Below are 24,206 nucleotides of genomic sequence, written 5' to 3'. Positions count from 1 at the left end.
TGCATTAGCCACCAGTGTTCAAATCAAACGGGGGAGGGAGCTCCTTGTGGACATCCTTTGATTACCAAGATCGTGACCGCCGAATCTCCCAATAATGCTGTGATTTCTCTGTTCGAAAGCACTGCTTGATGAGGGGTGTGTAATCGAGAGCTCCTTCAATATCATGGAAAGAACAAAGTGCCGTTTCCTGATATTTTAGTGATTTCTCAATAAATGTCACTACCCAGGCAGTGCGGTTTCCGTAGATTTGGCATAGTATGGTTGATTTTCATGCAAGAAACTTTAGAAACTGGATGCAAACATAATTATCTGGAATTTTCTCCATCAACTTAAGAAGCGTTGATGTCAGACTTATTGGTCTAAAAGCCTTATGCATGCTTTTCTCATGAACACCACCTCTACTGTCCGCCAATTCTCTGGGATGCGTCTCAAAGTGAAATTGGCTCGACAAAGGTTGATGAGCTCGGACATTACAATGTCTATTTTCTGTAGAAAATTGGGTGGAATACCATCTGGACCTGGAAATATCATTGGTTCAAAAGAGCTAAGCACCCATTTCATCGAAGCATCCGTAAATAATCGGTGTGCAAGCCGAGCCAAGTCGTTTGGCACATTATGGCAAGTTTTTCGGCCTTTATAAGCTTTTTACCGTTACTAAAATTACGGAAGTAAAATTAAACTAAAAAGTGTTTTCGGTGATTTAATGCTAAATTTGGGATCATTTTCTATATCAGCCTTTTCTAGTTGAATTGAGGACAGATTTCTTCGGATTTTTCTGGTCTTTACAACCATTTTTGAGCGATTTTTAGTTAAATTTTTGATTATTTTGTTTCTTACCCTTTTCCAGTTTTATTTCTAGTGATATTTTTGAGCATTTCATAAACGCAAATTACGTTTTGCGGCGATCCAAACTCAATTGTGTGTGGATTATTTTTTTCAAACATTTCTGATACTTTAATGAGATACTTTTGGCCTTTTATTAGCTTCACGAGATTTACAACGATTTATAATTGAATTTAGAAAGATTAATTTGTGATACTATTTCGATATTTTCAGACCCTTAGACGCACTTGTTAGTTATTTTGACTGTCCTTTGGATTATCTCTGGTGTCAATATTCATACTGTTTTTCTTTCACATTTCAGCTACAAATTCTGCCTCATCATGAAGGAAGACATCTCCAAGGACGAATTCTTGGGCACATGCCAGGTGGCAACTCTTCCCCAGTCGGTTCCCATTCGAACGAAGAGTAAATCCATTAAGAAAGAATTAGTTCAGTTAAATGAACCACCATCGCCATCATCTTCCCGCCCGGTAGCAAAAGAATCGGATATATCCGATCTGAGCCGCATAGTCGACGGCGATCGACAGGACGACGAAGCGGACGAAGCCGGAACGTATTACGACGAAATGCTCGGTGGCATCGAGAGGGCAGGTAGCGATTCCGAGATGGAAGCCCTGCACCGAATGCGATTGGAGGAAGCGGCCGCCGCCAAGTTGCCCTCCGTAGGAGCCAGCAGAGCAGTGTTGGAAGGCCTGGGAGCCTTCATTATTCTGACAAGCTTGATGGCATTCATCTGGGCATTTATCAGGCTAAAAAGTGGCCATCGAAATATGCCGTCGATGAGTACGTGCTACACGGTGGACGAACGGAGAGGAACTTTGCACGAAATCGAAAGTCGAAATCGATACTTTAAACTGCAGGCCACCACCAGCTTATGATCGACAGATTTGCGGGGGTTTTAGAAAGGGTTTTTTAAATACTAACATTCCTATCTAGGTCCTGGGAGGGATCCTTTAAGTTGTAAATCGCCATATTGCAAAACGTTTTGAAATTTTTGCACAGATGTTTCAACCGATTGGTTATTTATAGGGTTTCACATTTGGAAAAGATGTGTGTAAATATTCACTGTAAATATAATTTGGAGAGTTTGTTAATTTTAATTCAACAATTGTTAATAGAAATTTTATTAGTATTTAAATCTTAGGATCCTCTTTAACAGTTTGTTAACACTAGATTTCATTCACTGCTTGTGCCATTTTTCAAACCAACTGTTGTAAATGATTCGAAATACACGATTATTACATATTTTTGTTGCATAAAAATATATAGAAATATCACAGCACTAATAGTATGACATAATGAAAAATTGCAATATACTTTTCATCATATTGATATGTTAAACCGATGCTAGAAAGATATCCCAAAGAAATACTAAGGAATTGTGTTACAATCTAATTCGTTACATACCTATCCGTAATTTACTTAAATTTTTCGCCTTCCGCGAAAACGTTGAGACCAAAGGCAAACCATTTGTTTTGTTTTGATAAATTGATATTGTTGAAATCAATAAATAATCTGAAACCGGGCATATCTGATAGAAGATTCATTTTGTATTGTCCAACAAAAGCATCCGTAACTAGATGATTGATTGGAAGGCGTAGAACCATCATTAAGCAGAGGACCATCACTTTTATTGAGAATGATATTAAATCACACGTGAAAACTAGAGAGTTTATCGGTACACATTAGAAATGTTTCATTATTTACTTATTATAATCCCACCTTGTTTTTCTTTAAATATTTATATTTTTTAATAATCAAATGACTTAACCAAAGTAACTGCGATAAAACTAAATGCTGGGCGTCATCTTAAGTTACTCGTCCACTATTCAGGAAACAAATTTCACACGTTTACTTCCTAGCATTGAGATTCCAACCAATTGTGCACAAAACTGTACTAAAAGGTGCGCCTTAAATCCTAGTAACAACACGAATTGCTATACAAACTACTGTTAGTGTTCTTTAATAACCGAAGGTACTAGGAACTTGTCGTTGACGTTACTGCCGTGCTTGAAGCTGGCTTTATGCGCTCTCCAATAGTAGCTATAGGTTGAACGTCACTTCGATTTCCGCCAGTCGCGGGATCGCTATAGACAGGAGGCACGGGTGATGTTTCCGGAGCCTGTTGAGAGGGGACCGACGATGGTACCACCATTTCCGGCACAAAAGTCTCCACTTTAGGGTAGTAAGCTGGTAATCGTATTACCTCCTCGTACGATGGCGGCGGCTCCAGAGGGGCTGTCGGTAATAACGAAAAGATTAGTAAACTGAACCAAACTATTGCTGCACGCACTTACGAATGTTGCTCCCTGGATAAACACTACCGTCGTCTCCCACGAAAGCCGCATTGGAGTGGGTGACGTTGGTCGTTGTGGACCGTCCGTTTGTCTGCTGGTCGGCCACCGTTCCCAGACAGTCATACATCGTCCCGTACGGACTCCGATGGTGGTGATGGTGCTGAATGGCCATTATGTCGTATAGATTAGACCCTATCTGTACCACGTGGACAGACTGGGAGGCTTCCTGCAGTTCGGCTAGCCGTTTGGCGCGAGCCTTTTTGCACTTAAGAACGATGATCAACAAGGCCCATGCGAGAACCAGAACCAAATATAGGAATATAATCATTCTTTACGTCTGAAAGAAAGAAAACAAAAAGGATTCACATACCTAGTAGCTATAGGATAGATATTTATAATTGAGAGATATAATATTGAGAGACAGTATACTGCGAACGAATACATATCTTCTATTTGCTTTGCTTGAGTATATGAAAAATAAGAATATTTAGAAAGGTCGTCCATCCATTACATCTCATGTGTTTAAGGATGGCCTAAAGTCAAATAAATGTTTGTTTGGTGTTATTGACGGTAGCTTTTGGTTCTGAATTTCTCCATATTCGCAACTTCTTTGATTTAAGAGCTATGGCTTTACTTTCTTCAGAAAAATATAGAACATTTGTTTATGTCGAATATTTTTGGTCAAGACAACAGGTCTCTATCTTTCTTATTTTCTATATTAGGGTAGATGCGCTAGTAATTGTGGTAATACCAGTAGTGATGGAAACTTGAATTATTCCATTATTTTTGCATATTTTGGTACAAATTTGAAACTTGCCAAATGATACTGGAACTGATAGTTCGATACTTATCAAACCTGTACCAAAATCTGCAAAAATTATAGAATAATTAGAGTTACCATCGGTACACCTGGAGATCACCCAACCAGACGGAATCACAAATCGACCACGATCTGATAGATGGTCGGCTCTTTTCAGACATTATCGACGTCATAACCTATCCGGGCGCTAACATTGTTTCGGATCACTACCTTGTTATGGTAAGGATACGTCAAAAACTATCTGTTGTGAACAACTTACGATACCGGCGCCCGCTACGGTATAATCTATCGCTATTGAAGCAACAGGATGGCGTCGAGAACTACGCGTTATCTCTCGAAACCGCGCTCCCGGAAGAAGGTGAGCTGGATGAAGTCTCTCTTGAGTTGACTGTCGGAATGCCGTGAAAACAGCCATTAACATCGTAACGGAGAACGTCCTAGGCCGTGTGGCACCGAATCGACGTAACAGATTGTTTGACGAGGAATGCCAGCAGCTATTGGCTGAGAAGAACGCAGCGCGGGTAGAAATGCTGCGTAGAGCCACCCGTCAGAATGTGGAGCGATATAAACAGAAGCGGAGACAGCAAACTCGACTCTTCAAGGCAAGGCGAAGAAGCGCCACCAGGAGGAGAAGGAGTGTGAAGAACTCGAGCAACTGTACCACTTTCACACGGAAGTTCTATCAGACTCAACGAATCTCACTTTGCGCCGAAATATGCAGAAATCAAGATGGAGGTATCTTGACTGACGACCGTGCGGTGATCGAAAGGTGGAAGAAGTACTACGATGAACACCTGAATGGCGTGCAGGCGGAAGACCATGACAGCGGAGGAAGTGACCACATTGGTGTAGCAAGCAACGAAGATGTGCCACCCCAATCGATAGGGGAAGTTAAATAAGCCTTCCAGCGGCTGAAGATCAACAAAGCAGCGGGAAAGGGTGGCATTGTAGCGGAACTAATAAAAATGGGCCCCGACAAGTAGGCCGGTTGTCTACATCAACTGATTGTCAATATACGGAACAACTATCGGAGGAGTGGAAAGACGGGGTTATCTGCCCTATCTACAAGAAAGGCGATAAGCTGTATTGTGCGAACTACCGAGGGATCGCTATCCTGAATGCCGCTTACAGTGTTGTGCCAAGTTATCTTTCATCGATTATCGCCAATAGCCAATAGATTTGTGGGAAGTTATCAGGCCGGCTTCATGGACAGGGATGCCACATATAATTCTGTGTTTTTTGTTGGAAAAATCTGACAATCTGTACGGCGAGGAAAAATATCTGTGCAAAAATCTGTCCAATGCAAAACAATGAGAGTGAAAGAGATAGACAATCATTTTGCTGACTATTTCCGTCTCTTTCACTCGCATGTAAAAGCTCAAAAATCTGTTTAATCTGCGTAATTTGGCGAAAATCTGTATTCTATGCATACAGATTCTGTACAGGCGATTTCTTTCAAATATCTGTTAAACACAGAATAATCTGTGCATGTGGCAACCCTGTTCATGGAGGGTCGATCTGCAATGGACCAAATCTTCACCCTACCGCAGATCCTCCAGAAGTGCTGCGAATTTCGAGTCCCCACGCGTCACCTGTTCATCGATTTCAAAGCCGCATATGATATAGTGTCCGCCCAGTTAGCTTCGAGGTACGACGCTGGTCTAACAAGCCAGTCGTCTTATGTTCGAATCTCGGCTAGGCGGTGCTTGCTAGTTAGAGTCAGTAGGATTGTTGCACTGGCCCCGTAATTTTCCTGTACTCTAACAGCCGGCTGCGAAGTCTGTCGATAAAGAAGGGTAATGTCTAAAGACGGTATAAACCCATGGCTTTGCTTTTTATATGATATAGTGTAAACCGAGCAGGGTTCTCAACATCGCAGAAAACAGTTATCGTATCAGGGCTGTAATATTGTCGGTTTTGTGTCGAAATTATCGTACCTTTTTCCAACCGCAAAGGCCCCCTTACACGTACGCATATGTTGGGTTGGAGATAAACAAAATGTTGGAGGGTCATTCCGGTCGAGCGCCGCGCCCAACATCCTCTTCTGCCAGCTTGGTTCGTGGCACTCAAACACCGGCGAGCGTGTTGGCCGAACATGAATTGACCAACATTTTCAGCCAACATGTACATACGTGCATGGAAGCCTTAAAGCCCCGCGCAGAATTGGTACGTTATGGAAGCGGTTGCGTCAATCTGACAGATTGTATGGGAGAACTGTCAACTTGCCGCAACCGCTACCATAACGTACCAATACGGCACGGCCCTTAAAACTTCATAGATTCACGCAAAAAATTGCATTGAGAAAACGAACAATTACAGAGTACTTTTAAAGGTTGTTTGCTTAAAATCGTTGACCTCAACGATAGCTAGTGAATCTGCTGTCATCAAGTGACGTCTCAACTTAATTTGTTTTGCTGTTTTGATTCGAGTCGAGTCGGTTGATGTGACTTACAGAATAGGGTCCATAAACGTGATTATCGTGTTTCTGATAATTATCGTACACGTTTTTTGTCAGTGGTACAAACTCCTAAATTATCGTACAGGCACGATAATTATGGTACGGTTGAGAACCCTGAAACCGAGAAGAGCTATGGAAAATTTTGGACGAAAACGATTTTTCGGGCAAGTTTACTAGACTTATCATGGCTACGATAGATGGGAACCAGTGCTGTGTGAGAATCTCGGGTGGATTGTCGGACCCACTCGAATCTCGCAGGGGACTTCGACAAGGAGATGGTCTTTCATACCTGCTATTCAACATTGCGTTTGAAGGTGTTCGTCTCACGGCGATCGAAAGTCAAATCATTTACCGCTGACTATCACCAATTGCGAACAGATTTGTAGGTACTTATCAAGCCGGCTTCGTCGAAGGTCGGTCTACAACGGATCAAATATTTACACTGCGGCAAATCCTCCAAAACTGCCATGAATACAGAGTTCCCACGCATCATTTGTTCGTTAACTTCAAAGCCGGAAGCAGAAATGATTGGGTTAAAGGTAAATACGTCTAAAACAAAGTACATGCTGGCCAGCGGAACCGAGGCCGAACGACACCGCTTGGGCAGTAGTATATAGATCGACGGCGATGAGTTTGAGCTAGTCAATGAATTTGTCTACCTTGGCTCACTGGTAACGACGGACAATGATACTAGCCGTGAGATTCGGAGGCGTATTATCAGCGGAAGTCGTGCTTACTATGGGCTCCACAAGCAATTGCGGTCGAGCAGACTAAGTCCCCGTACAAAGTGCACACTGTACAAGACGCTTATTAGACCGGTTGTTCTCTACGGGCATGAAACATGGACAATGCTAGATGAAGACCTGCGAGTGCTCGGACTTTTCGAACGACGATTGCTAACAACGATCTTCAGCGGCGTACAGGAGAACGGAGTATGGAGGCGGAGGATGAACCATGAACTCGCACAGCTCTATATGGCGAACCCAGTATCCAGAAGGTGGCTAAAGCTGGACGGATACGATGAGCAGGGGATGTTGCTAGAATGCCAGACAACTACCCTGCAAAGATGGTGTTCGCCTCAAATCCAGTAGGAACAAGACGACCAGGAGCGCAGCGAACAAGATGGTTAGACCAGGTGTAGCGAGATCTGACGGAGAGTACTCGGTGTCCGAGGAATTGAAGAGCGATAGCCCTCAACCGAGTTACATGGAGAAACTTTGTTCAACAGGCTTTGTCTTAGGACGGCAAACCACCTAAGTAAGTAAGTGAGGTGATCGAAATGCGGGGCGCGATTTTCAACAAATCCAGTCAATTTATCTGCTTAGCTGATGACGTGGATGCTGTCGGCAGAACATTTGAGGCGATGAAAGATCAGTACACCAGACTAAAACGCGAAGCAGAGACGATTGGGTTGAAGATAAATACGTCTAAAACAAAGTATATTCTGGCGGGCGGGACCAATCGCGACTGGGCCCGCTTGGGCAGTATCGTGGTAATCAATGGGGATGAGTTTGCGGTAGTCGACGAGTTTGTATACCTTGGCTCACTGGCAACAGAGGAAAACAATGCCACCCGTGAGATTAAAAGGCGTATTATCAGTGGTAATCGGGCCTACTACGGACTTCACAAACACTTGCGATCGAACATTCTGAGCCCTTGTACCAAGTGCACACTGTACAAAACACTAATTAGACCGGTTGTCCTCTAGGTGCACGAAACGTGGACACTACTAGAAGAGGACCTACGAGCACTCGGAGTTTTCGAACGGCGGGTGCTAATAACCGTCTTTGGCGTAGTGTAAGAGAACTGTGCATGGAGGCGAAGGATGAACCACGAGTTCACGCGTCAACGGCGAACCCAGTATTCAGAAAGTGATTAAAGCTGGACGGATACGTTGGGCAGGACATGTTGCTAGAATGCCGAACAACTATCCTGCGAAAATGGTTTTCGCATCGAATCCGGTAGGAACAAGACGAAGAGGGCACAGCGAGTGAGCTGACCAGGTGGAGCGAGATCTGGCGAACACTGGGCGCCCGCGGAACTAGAGACCAGTTGCCATGGACCGAAATAGATGGAGAAATTATACTACGCAGACCTTGTCATAAGACGTTAGGCCAACCCAGATAACACAAGATCGTAATAGAAAGTGCACATTAAGTCGTATGCAAGTCAATTTTACATTGGAATTGCATAATGATTAGAGTATGTCAAGGCGAAGTGTACAATAAGTTGTTTTGCGGTCGTGCGTGTCGTCATATACAACTTATTGCTGTGAATTGTAAAGCAGTCATCTATACTGTAACATTTAGTTATATCTTAATCGTATATTGAGGATTATTAAGTTGCGTGTTCCAAAAATTGTTGTATAGAATGCAAGATAGAATTATCAAAATTTTTGCACGTACATTGCCTCCACTTTGGTACTTATATGTTCTTATGTGGTGTGAAATATAACTTTTTCGTGCGGATATGATTTCGTATCTCTCAGTTGCAACCGAAATATACAAACCAAATTGTTTACTGAGAATTAAGTAAGTACCCAACGAACACTTTTGTTGAATAACAGCTTATCAATCGCTTGTTACTCGGCAATTAGTTATACAATGGTTGAACAAGCTGCTATTCAAAAAAAAAATTGTTGGATAAGTAAGTATGACTGAAAAAGGAATTTATAATAGAAACCACATAGTTAAGTTAAGGGACGTTGAGGGTCGTTTTCACATCTGTCAACGCAGCAAAAAAGAAAAAGACTTTCTGTACCGCATCGTGACGGGTAATGCAAATCAGTTTGTTACCGGTGATATACCGTTAACAATAGTTTCGCTCTATGGCACAGTCAACCTACGCAGCTTTATAAAACGATAGGGATAAAAGCTAAAACCTAGGGTTAGAAAAAATACTAACTGTGAATAGTCCCTATCAACCCCACCCCTAAAGAAAACGTCTAGCATCTCGCACAAGGAAATTCGTCCTAAAGTTGACAGCCCTGTGGTATCCGGATTTTGACAAAGAAGGAAGACGAAGTTCGGTCTTTGTCTGGCTTGTAAACGACGAATAAAGGGCAATAAAAGAACAAACGGCAGTTAGCTGTGGACGTCCGCAGAGAACACTAGCCACGTTAGTGGTCGGGAGTAGTCACAGTGATTCGCGTGTGGGAAAGTTATCCCCGAGTTCGGCCAAGTAACCGTAATCCGCAATAACCGGTAGTAAAATCCGTCGAGTCATTGGTGTCGTTTGTAAACCAGCAAACAGGATAGCTTTCCCGAAACGGAGGCAGAATTGTGGGCATGGTGTTTCCCACTTGTCCAATTATCTACACCAAACGTTACGGCTCGTAGTTGTTGCCATTATTCGTATACCTTCACGACGCCCAGCCAACGCGTCCCAAGAAACAGTAATCCAGACCAGACTAGTCGTAAGGTACGATCGTTGTTGCGTACCACGTGCATCTACTGGAACATCGTCCGTTGTGGCCCGTAGTGGCATCAAGTTCTATTAAAACTTCACTCTGCGCCGGAAGAAGTGCCAGAAGGCCTTGGCGGACCAGTCGTCCGTGAATGTTATCTGCTAGCTACCGTTTACAGCTATACGCCGAACTGTGGAAAGGTGGTGGTGATCGGTGAGCCCTTTCCGAAATCATCGTCGTCACACGGGTTTGTTGATAGGAGGAAACGGACGTTTCGAAGGCTAAAGCTCATCAACGCGGAGGCCGATGAGATTCCCCTCCGCATCCCAGCACCAGAAGAAGGTCCCTCGTTCCCGTGATCACCGGAACCGAACAAAATTCGTCGAGAACTACGTCAACGGAGCGCAGTAAAATACGTTCCCGTTGAAGATCAGGAACGAGAGTAAGTCAGCCTCTTTATGCTCCGCATGAAACCGGAATGAGATCCAACCTCCAAAGAACCGTGCACGGCCGCAACATAACCCTATCCCTTTTCCTAAATCGTATATCCTATCGATAAATATGTTTTGTTAATAGAATAGTTATTCTTTAGAGGAGAAGCTAAAGCTTGTCAAGCCAGCTGTTGTCTGTGGTATACAGGTAAGTAAAGCGGTCGTTAGCAAGCAGTCAGTGTTGGGCGACCCGACCCTGGAAGAAAGAGTGGCGCTGAGCTAACCATTTGTTACAAGTTTTATTTTGACAACCCAAATAAAATAAAGTCATAGAAACTCCCTGGTCTTATTGCTTCTACATCATCGGTTTGGTCCAATAATATTCACGCTGTGAAGGTTATGCTGGGTATTTTATGGAACCAGGTTGGTATTATTTTTCATGAGTTGTTGAAACCGAACAAACCATCACTGGTAAATGCTATTGAGTTTAATTGATGCGATTGACCCGGGCACTGCGAGAAAAACGGACAAACTACGGGCAAAGGCATGAAAAAGTGACTCTACAGCATGACACTCGACCTCATGTTGTTATGGTAATGCTGAGGATTATGGACCCCATTATGTAAGTCACTTCGACTGTCAGTTTGCTCGACTGGTCTACTTTTGGTATTATGTAAGTCACCCACGACACGATTTGTGGAGTAACTCGGCTGAGTCGACCGCTAAAGCTCGTTGCTCAGCTGTCAGCAGGGAATCAAAATACCATCGTTCACACGCAAAAATAACCGACAAAAACGCCTATAAAACAAACATACGTAGCAACCAGAATGTATCACGATAACAAAATAATAGGACAATGAATGATCGTCTCACCACTGAGAATGATAACTTTAAGTGCGAATGTATTTTGACACACACTCGCTCTTACAAACGCTGGTTGTTGGTGATGCAGGTATACAATAAAATATGTCTTTGTCGCAAGTCAGCTGGTTAAAGACAATACCACTTGACCAAAAGGCACAAACAGTAAAAACCTTAAGAAAATGACTAGCTTGCTTTGATCCAAAGTCTGGCGTACAATGTTACCTTGGTAACTACCAAACACTGCCACTGCTGACACAGTGTGACATGATTAGGATTGCGTTTGTTGCGTACAATACGTATTGCATACAGCAGTGTGTCTCTTTCGCAGACAACAACATGGTTGTCCTGAAGATGAAACATCTGTATATACGATAAACAGCTACGATAATTTGTTATTGACCTAACTTCCACGCAACAGTGACAAACTTTCATCATACATTGTCGCAATATTTTGAAGTAGGGACAATATATTTGTCTCTTGTGCGTTCGTGATTGTTGATTCCCTGGCGGTCAGTGAATGACGAGTGAGTTTGTTTTGTTTTGGTCGTGAATTGAGCCACTATGCTACCCGTTCTTCCAGCACTCTACACTCGATAGTCGAGTCGAGTTGCTCGATACACTGAGTCGAGTCAAGTTGCTCGATATGGCTCACTTAACAAGGTTCTATATATTTTTAGACAGCAAGTTGCAGTTTTCCAGTAGTGGACGAACCAATTTTTCCAAATTTTGTATTTTTTAAAAACTGTCACTGCAAGCATGTTTGAAAATAAAGAAGAAGGTTTATTGCATTCCGTGCGACCACATCACTTAGATCTTTAAAACACTGAAGTTACAGATTCATAGAACAGTTTCCAGTTATGTCGAATTGGTTCGATAAATCCGTTTGAAACAGCGACTAAGCAACACGAGAACTACAAACATCTAATCAAACCAAAGGCGGAGATATTTTTTTTAATCTAAATAAAAACAGAGCAAAGCCTTTGTGCTGCATTCCGCATTCGGAACTTGACCTTTTGTTTTTTACTCGACGAACTTTGCAGCCAGCTATCAAAGAACAGATCAATTGCTACCACCCTATTGACTCTTTCCTACATCCTTTCCCAGATGAGATACTTCAAACACTTGTTTGTTTGTCAACTTATTGGAAAAAAACTACGAGGCACACAAATTTTTCAATTATAGATGAAGGTTATCTGGAATTTTAAATTCATAAATCATAATATTAATATTATTTTTAATGACTCTTCTGAATTTTATGCCACATCAACCATTCACGATACACCCTTATCTAGCATTGGAACAGGACCAAAAATGGGGTTAATTAATAAAGCCCCTTTTCGGGTGCCAACTTCGTCCTCGTGTGAAAGCCGCTAGTTACAAAGCATTCTTTGTGTTGTTGTTGTTGTTGTTGCGACATGCTGTCTCACCACGCCAAAGCACTAACTAAAGACGATCGATATGCACATGATTCATGTTATACGGGGCAATGTGTACCAACTGCTGCCGGTCCGGGGTACAATAAAGAACTTAATGTATAAATTATTCCGTTCGTAACGAATCAATATGCGGAACCAAATGGGACGAACAAATAACTCGGCGGCTCCATTCACAATGAATTCATGCCGTAGCATTAGGTGTATGTAGTCTCAAGGTTCGAAGACCTCCATTGTATAGAGGGGGGAAGCGTGCGAATCGAAAAGAGTGTGCAGGCTGTTGATTGACTTCGGAAGGTGGAAGGAAAATATGTTTTATTTGAACGACATATTTTCATTGCGATAAATCACTTTTTGTGTCTTGCAGAATCCATTAAAAATATGTATGAGAAAAGGTTATTAGTTGATAATTGTTATTGTTACCCACAAATGAATATTGATTCAGGACCCACACTATGGTCTCTTATTACCGTAACACAAAATTATAATTTAAACCAGCACTTATTTATTTAAACAAGGTTATAATAAACTATGCTTAGTGGAACCTTAATAGCCACAGGATGCATAGTGCCACCGTCCTTGTGAATACGATTCAAAATGCCAACTGTGAATAATGTCTGCGCCTTTGCAACCATACTGGTCAGCGCGAGAGAGAGACCAGCAATGGCCAAGCGATTTATACGACCCTTTCGAAAGAAAGGTCAACGCAGTGCATCGATCGGCTGGCCACAAACATTGTGCACCTTTCGAATCCTGATCCGCTTAGTTTGTATGTACAGTAATGAAAACCAGGATACACCACCCAGTATAATAAGTCCGAATCCTTGCTGCCGGTAGTGCACTAAATTGGGGAAAAAGCTAAAGGAAGAAGCTTTTTCTATGCAAATCGCCTGCCACATTAGCATAAAACAAAGCATGCAAACCGTTGGGCACACGATATTTGCTGGCAGATTTTAGTATCGGCAGCCTTGAAAGATGCCTTTATAAGCCTATAATTCTGTTTAAGTTTAAAGTTTGTGTATACAAATATGCTAAACACAAATTCCACCTTGGAAAAATATTTGCTTCTTTCTGAGTACCTAGTAATTCGAATAAAATTTGACTAGTTGGTATTAAATGTGCTATTGCAGAGGTAGATATCAGAAGAGTTGCCTTTTGAAGTGAATTCACCCGAGAATTGATGATAAATGGACATTTATTTCGATTCAGAAATCACCTGCCTTTTTGCAAAAGTGTTGTTCAGTACCTATATCATTAGAAACAAAAATGCTTAGGTTTAATCCATTTATGAATGAATTTTCCTACTTCAGTTTTTACCTTTGTTATACTATAACAAAGGTTCTTCTTATATAGCAGAGTCATCTTTTTTGAGTATCATACTCATGATAAGTATTTCATGTAGCTAAATACCACGTGACTCCATTAAAACCCATTTTTATGACAAGTCATTCATGTGTAGTAAAAAAGCAGAACAAACGTTTGAGTGATAAGACTTAAGTCAGATACTGGCTAATGGTTGTTCAAAAACTAAGTAAATACCGCCCATGAAGTGGATGAGGTAGCTAAAAGCCTATGCTAGTGCATGCAGGTTTAGTTATTGTTTCTATAGTGTTTTGTAATCTTTTTTGAACTCATCAAACTAGTAAAACAACATGTCAATTTACGTAAACATATAAATTAATGAATACATATTCCATTCCATATTGAACATAACTCTATTCGAAAGAGATCATGACCCGAAATAAAAGCAACAGACGCTTTAGTTATAGATTATAGGAAAGTTTTATAGGTTATTAACTCTATACTTCCTTGTATCAAGACGACAAACATCCTTTTGTTGAAGAGGATAGCAATAAAAATAATACTGCTGATGATGATAACAGCTGCGCTATCGTTGTGCAACGATAAAGTTTAACTGTTTTAATGATGATTACTTCAATTATCCCATGATACCATTTTTCTGAAAAAAATCTGGAAGAGTCATGTTTCGAATATATGTCCAATGTATGTCCAATGAGTACCATCATAGAAAAGCCAAAAACTCTAATGAACATAGCGTTGCAAACTGTTGGTAACTAAAATAATGATAACCTATTGTTTTTAGATCCTCGGTGCTGCATTCTATACAGTGCCTACTGTGTCTATCCACTAACTGTGTATCTATCTATTGCTGTCATGGGGTACTAACTGGTGCACGAACAACCTTAGTGGAGATCGAGTACCAACCCCGGTGGAAACCAAGAATTATTCATGCGATTGCTGAGTGTTGTCCCTAGAAATAGCCTTGTCAGACTTGAGCATCTGACAGCAGTCAACGCCGCCTACAAGATGCTCTTCCAGATTTTGCTGCGTCGTCTATCCCCAATAGCAAGAGAATTCGTAGGGCAGTATCAAGCGGGCTTTATGGGGGCCCGTGCTGCTACGGATCAAATTTTTACTCTCCGACAAATCCTTCAGAAATGTCGAAAGTACAACGTGTCCACGCACCATATTTTCAACAGACAAGTGAATTTCAGGGCAGCATACGATACAGTTGAACGCGAACAGCTATGGCAGATAATGCACGAGTACAGTTTTCCCGACAAACTGACGCGGCTGATCAAAGCTACTCTGGAGTGAGTGATGTGCTACGTGTACTTTTCGGGGACACTTTCGAGTCCATTCGAATCGCGCAGAAGGTTGCGGCAAGGTGATGGACTGTCCTGTATGTTATTCAATATCGCTATTGAAGGTGTGATCTAGCGAACGGGTATCAAAACAAGAGGAACGACCTTCAGCAAGAGTAGCCAATTCCTGGTCTTCGTAGACAATCTCGGAATCATTTCTAGAATCTTTGGGACGGCAGAGGCAATCTTCGCCAGACTAAAAATGGAGGCTAGAAGGATTGGGTTACAAATCAACGTGTCGAAAATCAAATATATGGTAGGAAGAGGCTCCAGAGAAAGCAACGTATGCCTCCCACGGACAGTAACTATAGTAAGTAACAGATGAACTGGAATTGGTTGATGAGTTCATATATTTGATCACTGCCGACAGGAATACGAGTAAGAAGAACCAACGACGCATTCAACATGGAAATCGAGCCTACTTTTCCCTCCGCAAGACGCTGCGATCACGGATCATACGCTGCCGCACAAAGCTGGCGATGTACAAAACGCTAACCAGACTGGTAGTCCTCTACTGACTTGAGACAATAACTTTTCTTACGGAAGATGTACGTGCACTTGTCGTATTTGAACGAAAGGTGCTGCGGACTATTTTTGGAGGAATACAAATGGAAAGCGGAGAGTGGCGGAGGCGTATGAATCACGATGGCACTGCTTGGAGAGATTTCCATCGTACACCTGGCGAATGGTGGGAGACTACGGTGGGCCGGCCGCGTCGCAAGGATAGCGGACGACTGTGCAGTGAAATCCATTCTCTTCAAGAATCCAGCGGTACCAGGAATAGAGGGGCCCAATGTGCTAGATGACTCGACCAGGTTGAAGCCGACTTGCATGTGTCGACACGTAACGAATTGGCGATGAGTAGCCCAGGACTGAGTGCAATGGAGAAGAATTCTTGATACGGCAAGAGCCACTCTGGCTCACGACTGGTAAAGTAAACTAAAGTACGTTGGAAGCGGCTCACGACAGTAACTGACCCGCAGCAGGCGGTTGTTCAAACGCTACAACACGTGACTCAGGAGCTTGGCCCTAATAGAGCAATCTATCTAAAATGAACCCAACCAAATAACCAAAAAAAATCGATTCAGAATATTCGGCAAAGAGCTGGGCAATGGACATGGAATGGAAGCTTACACTGCAAGAGATCTATCGCAAAACGGAGAAGGTGTAGAAGATCCGTGGTAACAAGGGCCTGTTTTACCAAAGAGGTAGAGCCATCAGTGAACTGGGAACGGGTGTCGGACGTAATGTAGGATTGCGTGATAGATTGGAACATGATTTACGAGCAGATGTGCCTGTGTCTGTTGAGTATAAAAGGTTGTTTCTTCAATTAAAGTAGACCCGGCGATGAGAAAGAAGCGTTCTACGCGCAGTTGGAGGCATTGTACGGTAGTACGGCATGTACGGGATTGTTCGCCACGAGATGTCAAGATTGTCATTGGGGTTTGGGGATATGATTACCCTGATTAGTAGCCCAAGCAACAACGTGAGTTTTATTGCACTGTTATAGTTGTTTTTATAACCAATTTTGATCTTAAATGCCATCATAGGAGTGTAATAAAACCCGAGTTGTTGAGAGGGAAGCGATACGGTCTTCCAGCCGGCACACCGACATAAACAATAACCTCCGGTAGCGCATCAACTTTGCAGCTTCCCGAGGCCTGGTGATTCGAAGCACGTCCTTTCACCGCAAAACGATCCTCAAGGCCACTTGGAAATAACCGGACAAACGGATCTAATCGACAACGATGGATGAGGCTCTTCCCTACTCTGTGGAGTTAGGTGCGTTGACCCTCGAAGACGGATGGGCCATAATACGGTTGGTCGTCATTGAGGCCGAAATAGCGATGCTAGCTGGAGAAACCCTGAGTGCACAAAATAACTGATTTGACAAGAAAAGCCAGCAAGCGACGAGCTCAGAATGAGTTGACCACGATCCTAAGGAGGAAAATGCGCCAGAAGGAGGATACCCATCAAACACCAACTCGTAATCAATGTAATATCAATCGAAAATTATCGTAAATATCTCTTAACAAATTCGAAATCGTAACTAAAACTTGATAAAGTGGGCCCAAATTGTATATAGCGATAATGAGTTACATAAATACTATTTTCAGCACAATATTTGAGTTGAGATTTTATCCCATTCTCAAATCGGCATAAAAACCCATCATCTTATGAAATAACATAAGTAACATTGGTACACAAACTTAATCAAACATAGAGACATAAAATTCACATTAATTCACACTATTTCTTATCCTATTCTTAAAAGTATTCGTCAATATCGTAAAGTCAAAATGTTCATAAACCTAATTAAATAAACAACACATCGCCTGAATTGGCTCATGTAGTCCGTTACATGTATGGTGAAAAGCAGGCCGTAGAAATCCTCGGGATCTAAGCAGTCATGGCATAACATTCACATCTATCATACGTAAAAGTTCTGGAGCGTCGACCTTCCATTTCAAGAGTTGGGCAACGAAGACGGCTCTGGATACGTTTCTCCTTTTACCCTATGTAAAATATTCAGCAGTTTACAACGGTCCTCATAGGGTGGGAAATTTTGATGGTCCGACCACGGGAGATGTCTTAACGCGTGCCTGATAAATCTGCGTTGCACGGCTTCGATTCTTGGTGACCAAATATTTGTAAACGGACGCCATACCACAGAAGCCGTCTCAAGATTCGTTGGAGCGTGCTAGGGAAAAGTAAAGAGCTCGCAAACAATATGGGTCGCGGAAATCTTTCTCCACGCGCTTGATAAAACCCATATTACGATTCGCCTTTGAAATAATGTCTGAGTAATGGTTGTTGAAGGCCATTCTAGTATCCAGCTCCACTCCTAGGTCCTCAAAAACTTTCTCCCGCACAAGACAAGAGTTGTCGATTGTATAATTCTCGCGTAACTTTTCAAAAGGACCTAAGTAACAATGAGAGATTCTCTTCGTGCCTCTTCTCTTTCACCTCCCACGGTAATGCAAATGCACTTTAAAACACCAGCTTTGCATGAATCGGTTGCTAGCGTCATTATCTAGCTAAACGTGAGGAAGTTTTTTGTTGGAATGCATTCATGTCGCCGTAATAATCTGAAGAGAGGACCGCCAAAGAGAGTCTCTCAATGTTACTTAGGTCCTTTTGAAAAGTTACGCGAGAATTGGTGTTTTGCTTCGTGTGAAGGTGATGACTGAGCATTTGGAAGTATTGATGGGCAGGTTGTTTAAAAGACACCATTTTCTAAAATGGTTGATAAAGCCTTGTAATAGTTTGCAGTCCTCGACAGATCGTACAGAGAGAAATATCTTTAGATCATCAGCGTATAGTAGCTTGCAGCCCGATGGGATCACTGAGCAGACGTCATTAAAAATATTGTGAACAGTAATGGGCCTAAGTTGCTTCCTTGCGGAACTCCAGATCGACTGCAAAAGCAGTACGACTCAGTGGAGCCTAATTTAACCCAATTTAACAATATAATTTATCGGATATAAATACTTATATAGTCGTAACGTTTATAATTATTCCTAATCACATATTTCGCCTCCAAAATAATACGGATATGACAATTTTGCGCATCAAATACGATTTATTAGCATGTATATCTTTACGTAATGCTGATTTTTATCTATTATATACATAGGAAAATGCTAGCTGGGTAGAGATCGTAAACAATACAAACAACTATTCCAACTAAAATGACATGCGCAAGTACCTTCTCATAGTCATAGTGAACCAAACTCGTAAAGCAGTGTTTCTCAAATGTGGGTTCGCAAACATTTAGCTCGCAGCAAAATAGTATCCGGACCTCCGCCAGGGGATTTGTAAACCAAAAAACGTTCGAGCAACTGCGTAAAGGATACACACTAAAACCTGATATAATTACGGACGTGGAGAAAAGCCTGATCAGTACATGAGCTGTCTCAATGGCGATATGACAGAAGAAGGCAGTATGAAAGTTAAACTGCCACAACAGACGATCATTACGACTGTCGCAGTGGCATTTTAACCCAATGCCCTCAAATAATAATCCCGGTTCTCGATACCCAAAAGATCCGATTAGAAATCGGACAGCTGTCGATTAATAGATCCGCCTGACATCCAGTCGAACTCTACAAAAGCAAGAAGGAACTACTAAACACTAACAAAATGGCACTAGTAGATCTTATTACGTCATATATTCTCAATAGCAAGGTATTCCGAAGCTCAGCGCCAGGCTGGTTTTCTCGAAGCACCGGACTACTACGCACCAAATTTTCACACTCCGATAAAGCCTCCAGAAATCTCGGGAGTACAACGTGCCCACGCATTACATTTTCATAGATTTCAGGGCAGCATACGATACAGTTGAGCGTGAACAGTCAAATAATGCACGACAACGGTTTTCCGGATTAACCCATTATGTCCTAGCGTATGATATATCATACCTCGTCTTCAAAACTTGATTACTGCTGAATTTCAATAGTTAGCATTGCAAATATATCCCTACAAGAGAGATAAGACATCAATCTGATGTGTGTGTGAAATAATCTGTCAGTTTTTGTCATTTCATCTGTATTTTCAACAGTGCAAAGTTATGATAAATGGCGGAAAAAAAGTTGAAAAAATGGCGAAAAAAACCTCGTTTCCAAAATGCATGCAAAAGTCTACATTTTGTGTCGAAAAATGAATGGTAAAATGGTATTTATATGTAAAGTCTAGCACAAAATTCGATAAGAAATATGTAAACAACTTTGTAATTTGTTTGTTTGAAACTGAGCGTATGAAATATAAAACCCTTGAAACCATTCCAAATGACGATTTTAAGTTTCCCGACACATTCGAGCCATCATGATTACACAGTTTCACTTCATTTGGTCCAAGTTTAGGTATACCCGGGTTATAATGGGTTAATTGACGTAGCTGATGAAAACTACCTGGGAGTGAGCGATGTGCTCCGTGCATGTTTCGGAGGCAGAAAATAGAACTTGATAGAAAAGAAGGTAAAGCAAGATATAATAAGAGAAATGAGAACGGAACAGACGAACGAACGAAAACAGGATAGAAAAGGAGTTAAAAAGCGACGATGAAAATAAGACGAAACCCGAAAAAAATAAAAAAGTAGAGAGGGGACAGAAAATGACAAAAAAAGAGACATGCGAAGAGGAAAAGGGGGAAAACGGACAAAAAAAGATGAAAAGCAAAACAAAGGCGTTTCAGGGCTCAGGAAAAGGGCAAAAAAGGACAGCTGCAGAAAAAAGAAAAATGAGAAAAAAGAGGGAAGTCGAGATAAGAAAGGAAAAACGGAACAGAAAAAAGACCCCAAACGAGAAAAGAAGAATAACGCGAGAGAAAAAGAACAAAAATAGAGAAAAACGGGAAAAAGAGGTCAAACGGTCAAATGTAAAAGGAGAATGGGAAAATTGGGCAGAGAAAGAAGAACAAATACAGGAAAAACGGATTAAAGAAAAACGTAAAACGGAAACCAAAAATACGAAAAACGAGATACAAGTAGTAAAACCGTAGAGGAATAGGAAAATAGAATTAAAAACTGAATTAAAAGACAGCAAACCAAAAAACAAATAAAGACGAAAAACTAGAAGAAAGGGAGATAAATGGAGTTAGAAAAATATGAAAACTGGAAATGAAAAGAAGGGAAAATGCTAAAAGACAAGGCTGAAGACGGAAAAGAAAATACTAAAAACCAAGTAAAAACACGAGGAAAAACAGGACTGAAAATAAGCAAAAGTGGAACAGGAAACGAAGATAAACGAAACAATGAAACAGGAAGCACGAGATATAAAAAAGGAAAACAAGACGTTATTACTCTAGAAACGGATAGAAAGTGAGTACAAAAACCAGGAAAACGGTACAGCAAAGGAGTAACACGGAGCAAAAAACCATAAACTGGACTGAAAAAGAGAACAAGTGGAACAGAAATTAGGTAAAACATGTGAGAGAATAACACGAAAATTGTCCGTTCTAATTTCAAGTGAAACTTTTGGTCTAATTTCCAGTCCATTTCTAGTTTGAAGTAAAATTTCAAGTTGTTCAAGTTCAAATTAGTTTATATTCAAGCCTAGTTTAATGTCAAGTTCAAAAAAATGACCGATTTTAAACCCAATATCATGTTTAATTTAACTTCAATTTTAGGTTCAATTGAAAGTCGAAGTTAATGGTTTCAAGTACAGTTTCAAATACAATTTGAACTCTAATTTCAATTCCAATTTTAAGCTTAATTTCGAACTTAATTTCAAGTCAAAGTTACAATCCAATTCCAAGTCTAATTCAAGTACAATTTCAAATAAACACTTCAAATTCTGTTGTAAGTCCGATTTCTACGTGCTGGATGGCTCGAACTCCTAGAAGTCACCTTGCGTGTGTGAAGACCCTCAACGGATTGGTGACGAGTAGCCTAAGCCCAAGTACAATGAAGACAAGTTCTTGGCACAGAATGAGTCTCAGCCTCAGCCATCTAAGCTGTAAGAGAAGACGGAGGGGAATTTGGGCAAGGAAACGAGAATCTTTAGAGAAAAAAGCACCCGAAGAAGGACAGAGATCGAGAAGAATTTTAATAAGTATTTTGGGCTTATAACTCGGGCAAGTTCTTGAAGAGTTCCGGATATCTGAAAACTCACAGGTTCACCGGAAAGGACCGCCTCCCAGCAGAACTTTACATACATGGTAAGGAATCACCAGTAATGGCACTTCAATGGATAATTTCCAGTATTTGGGAGCAGGAGAAATAACTAGAGTATTGGATAGAAAAATGGATTAACCCATCTAATAAAGGGCGACCACCTTAATTACTGTAGCTGTAACTATTGTGACATTAAGCTGGTCAATGCCACCTAGTAAAGTGCTCTTGCAAATTGTGTTATGTCGCATCTCCGCAATAGCAAGAGAATTCGTCAATTCGCAATGTCAAACAGTTCTTAGACTTGCGACTTAAGAGCTCCTCTAGGAAATTTTATTTACGATTATGGATGGCGTTTTATGTATTTTTTATCCATAAATTACCTAGAATGTACTTCTGTGGTTTGAAATAATGGAATTTTAAAATTGCAAATTGAGCCGATATCGTCACAGTTCTCATAGTCCAATTATCTCAAGTAATAATGCGAGTTATATTGTACACTAATTGTGGTTTTCTTGGCCAACGCTGGTCATAAAAACTACAATAAGGGTACAACAAAACTCACATTGTTACCTGGTTTGACATGCTAATTTCAAGCTTAAATTAATGAAGTTTTTTCACTTCAATTTGAACAAATTGGATTCAAAAAGCTCAGAGCAGAGATGTTTACGTTTAAAGTGGGCATAAAGCGAATTTGCTAAGCAAATTAAAATCAAATCCTCAAAGTGATAAAAGCATAGGATTTTACCAACATGCAATGCTGTGAATTTTACATTCGAGGAAAATAATCTAATACTATATAATGTTACCTGATATTTTAATATACAACGATAACAGCAACGTATAAAAAAATAACCTGTGCAAATATTGTTAGAATTTTTGTTATATATTGCTATCTTAAAATCATCAGTTTATCGTTTCTTATCAGTAATAAACCACAGACCGCTGATTGACCAAAAGACATTAACGAATAAATCACGACACATCAAAGATTTTCTATTCACGGCTACACTTTTACAGCTACAATCATTATTATTTTACACTCCTCCTTCATGCTCTTCTCCTCCCTCTTACTCTTTGCCATGCGCTCTTTTTTGCCGGCTTTCCGATAGAACTATATATGTATGTATTTAACAACCTTATCAGCCCGATCGCTACTCCGTTTGTTTCCAACCAACAGCGTTTCCTTTACTTTTTGCTTCGAATGTACTCAACCCTGCACACAGGCACACAATAACTCTTCGTGCAAAATACAATTAAGGACACTTTTTAACTTTCTTTATCACTTTGGGTAATAACATCCCTAGACTTGAGCGTGATTCGATTTGCAACCACCTCCGCGGTTTCGACACGTAGTCACAGAGCTGAGCACTATTTACTCGAACGCTGACTCAACGCAAAGGACACCGCACAATTAACCGCATTTCCGGTTCGCGTGTCTTTCACTACACTGCCCATTCCGGATGTGTTTTCTAATGGCAGGTGCATCGAAAGCACACCAATTGCGTGGCCATCGGAAGTGTATCCTTGTCTACCGAATGACAAAATTTTCAAAACTGTCATTAAATCCGAACTTCTTCACGATATGACGACAACCTTATGGAAACTCTAGCGGTAACTGGTTAACAGCGGTTGACTCGTATTGATTAGTACGTGCCCAATGAAGATGTAGGCCGCATTTGAGAGAAGGCGCACGTCACTAGCAAAGAGCGTCCCGTCATAGACTAAGCTGAGAAGGCAAACAAAAAATAGTTCTACCAGCTGCGATGCGAACCCAGCGGCGTGCTATAAACAGTTGTCGTTGTCGGACGAGGAGCCTTTACATCGATGGGCTCTGTGTTTGTACGGTTTGTACATTAACTCTACTGTGCTGTCAACTTTCCTATTAGTGGTCGACGCTGAACTGGTCGCTCACACCACACTGACTGGGGTGTTGGAAAAAGTGACATAGCTAGGGTGCTCTAATGTCCTCATGAATAATGCAAACTATTCATTATCTATACCTTAATTTATAAATTTGATGGAACCGAAAAAAATTGTTTCAAAATATGTAAAATAGACTAGAAAATAATTTTTTGTCTAGTTTTTGGTTTCATAGAACCACCCTTTAGTATGACGTATTTCTCACACTCTTATCGGAAGTGGCAGCGGTTACGACGACGGCTACATCAGCGTCACATGCGATGCACGGAGACGGCTTTGCCACAACACGAACACGCCGCGACGCGACGGTCAGTGCGGCTGGACGCTAGTACATAGACTCGTAGTACATCTTAGTATATAGAACCTGTGCCACCATTCCAATTCCGATTGTTCTATTTCTTATCTTACAAAACGGCCATACAAACACTACCGTATACTACAGTGGGATTTCGTTA

At 41.2% G+C, this 24,206-nt stretch overlaps 2 protein-coding genes across 4 annotated transcripts in view; one reads left to right on the top strand and one right to left on the bottom strand.

The window, feature by feature from the left end:
* LOC128738623 (uncharacterized) overlaps positions 1-2,073 on the top strand; it is an 89,071-nt gene extending 86,998 nt beyond the window's left edge. The window contains exon 4 of the mRNA XM_053833910.1: positions 1,145-2,073. Within this exon, the coding sequence (XP_053689885.1) occupies positions 1,145-1,721 (577 nt within the window). The 3' untranslated portion in view covers positions 1,722-2,073. The remainder of the gene's footprint in view (positions 1-1,144) is intronic.
* LOC128738630 (uncharacterized) lies at positions 1,977-23,560 on the bottom strand. Of its 3 annotated transcripts, none has more exons than XM_053833919.1 (3): positions 22,772-22,865; positions 3,141-3,477; positions 1,977-3,081 (listed from the first exon to the last, which is right to left on the bottom strand). In XM_053833919.1, the coding sequence occupies exons 2-3, from the start codon at positions 3,466-3,468 to the stop codon at positions 2,822-2,824; spliced, it is 588 nt and encodes a 195-aa protein (XP_053689894.1). In that variant the 5' UTR covers positions 3,469-3,477; positions 22,772-22,865; the 3' UTR covers positions 1,977-2,821. The 3 variants fall into 3 exon arrangements, with proteins under 3 accessions (XP_053689894.1, XP_053689893.1, XP_053689892.1); XM_053833918.1 differs by having other exon boundaries at positions 1,978-3,081; positions 22,638-22,890; XM_053833917.1 differs by lacking the exon at positions 22,772-22,865 and adding an exon at positions 22,967-23,560 and having other exon boundaries at positions 2,267-3,081.
* Positions 23,561-24,206: the final 646 nt, after the last annotated feature.

Source organism: Sabethes cyaneus, chromosome 2, assembly GCF_943734655.1.
Source record: "Sabethes cyaneus chromosome 2, idSabCyanKW18_F2, whole genome shotgun sequence".
NCBI classification, from domain to species: domain Eukaryota; kingdom Metazoa; phylum Arthropoda; class Insecta; order Diptera; family Culicidae; genus Sabethes; species Sabethes cyaneus.
This window is presented reverse-complemented; position numbering and strand designations above follow the sequence as displayed.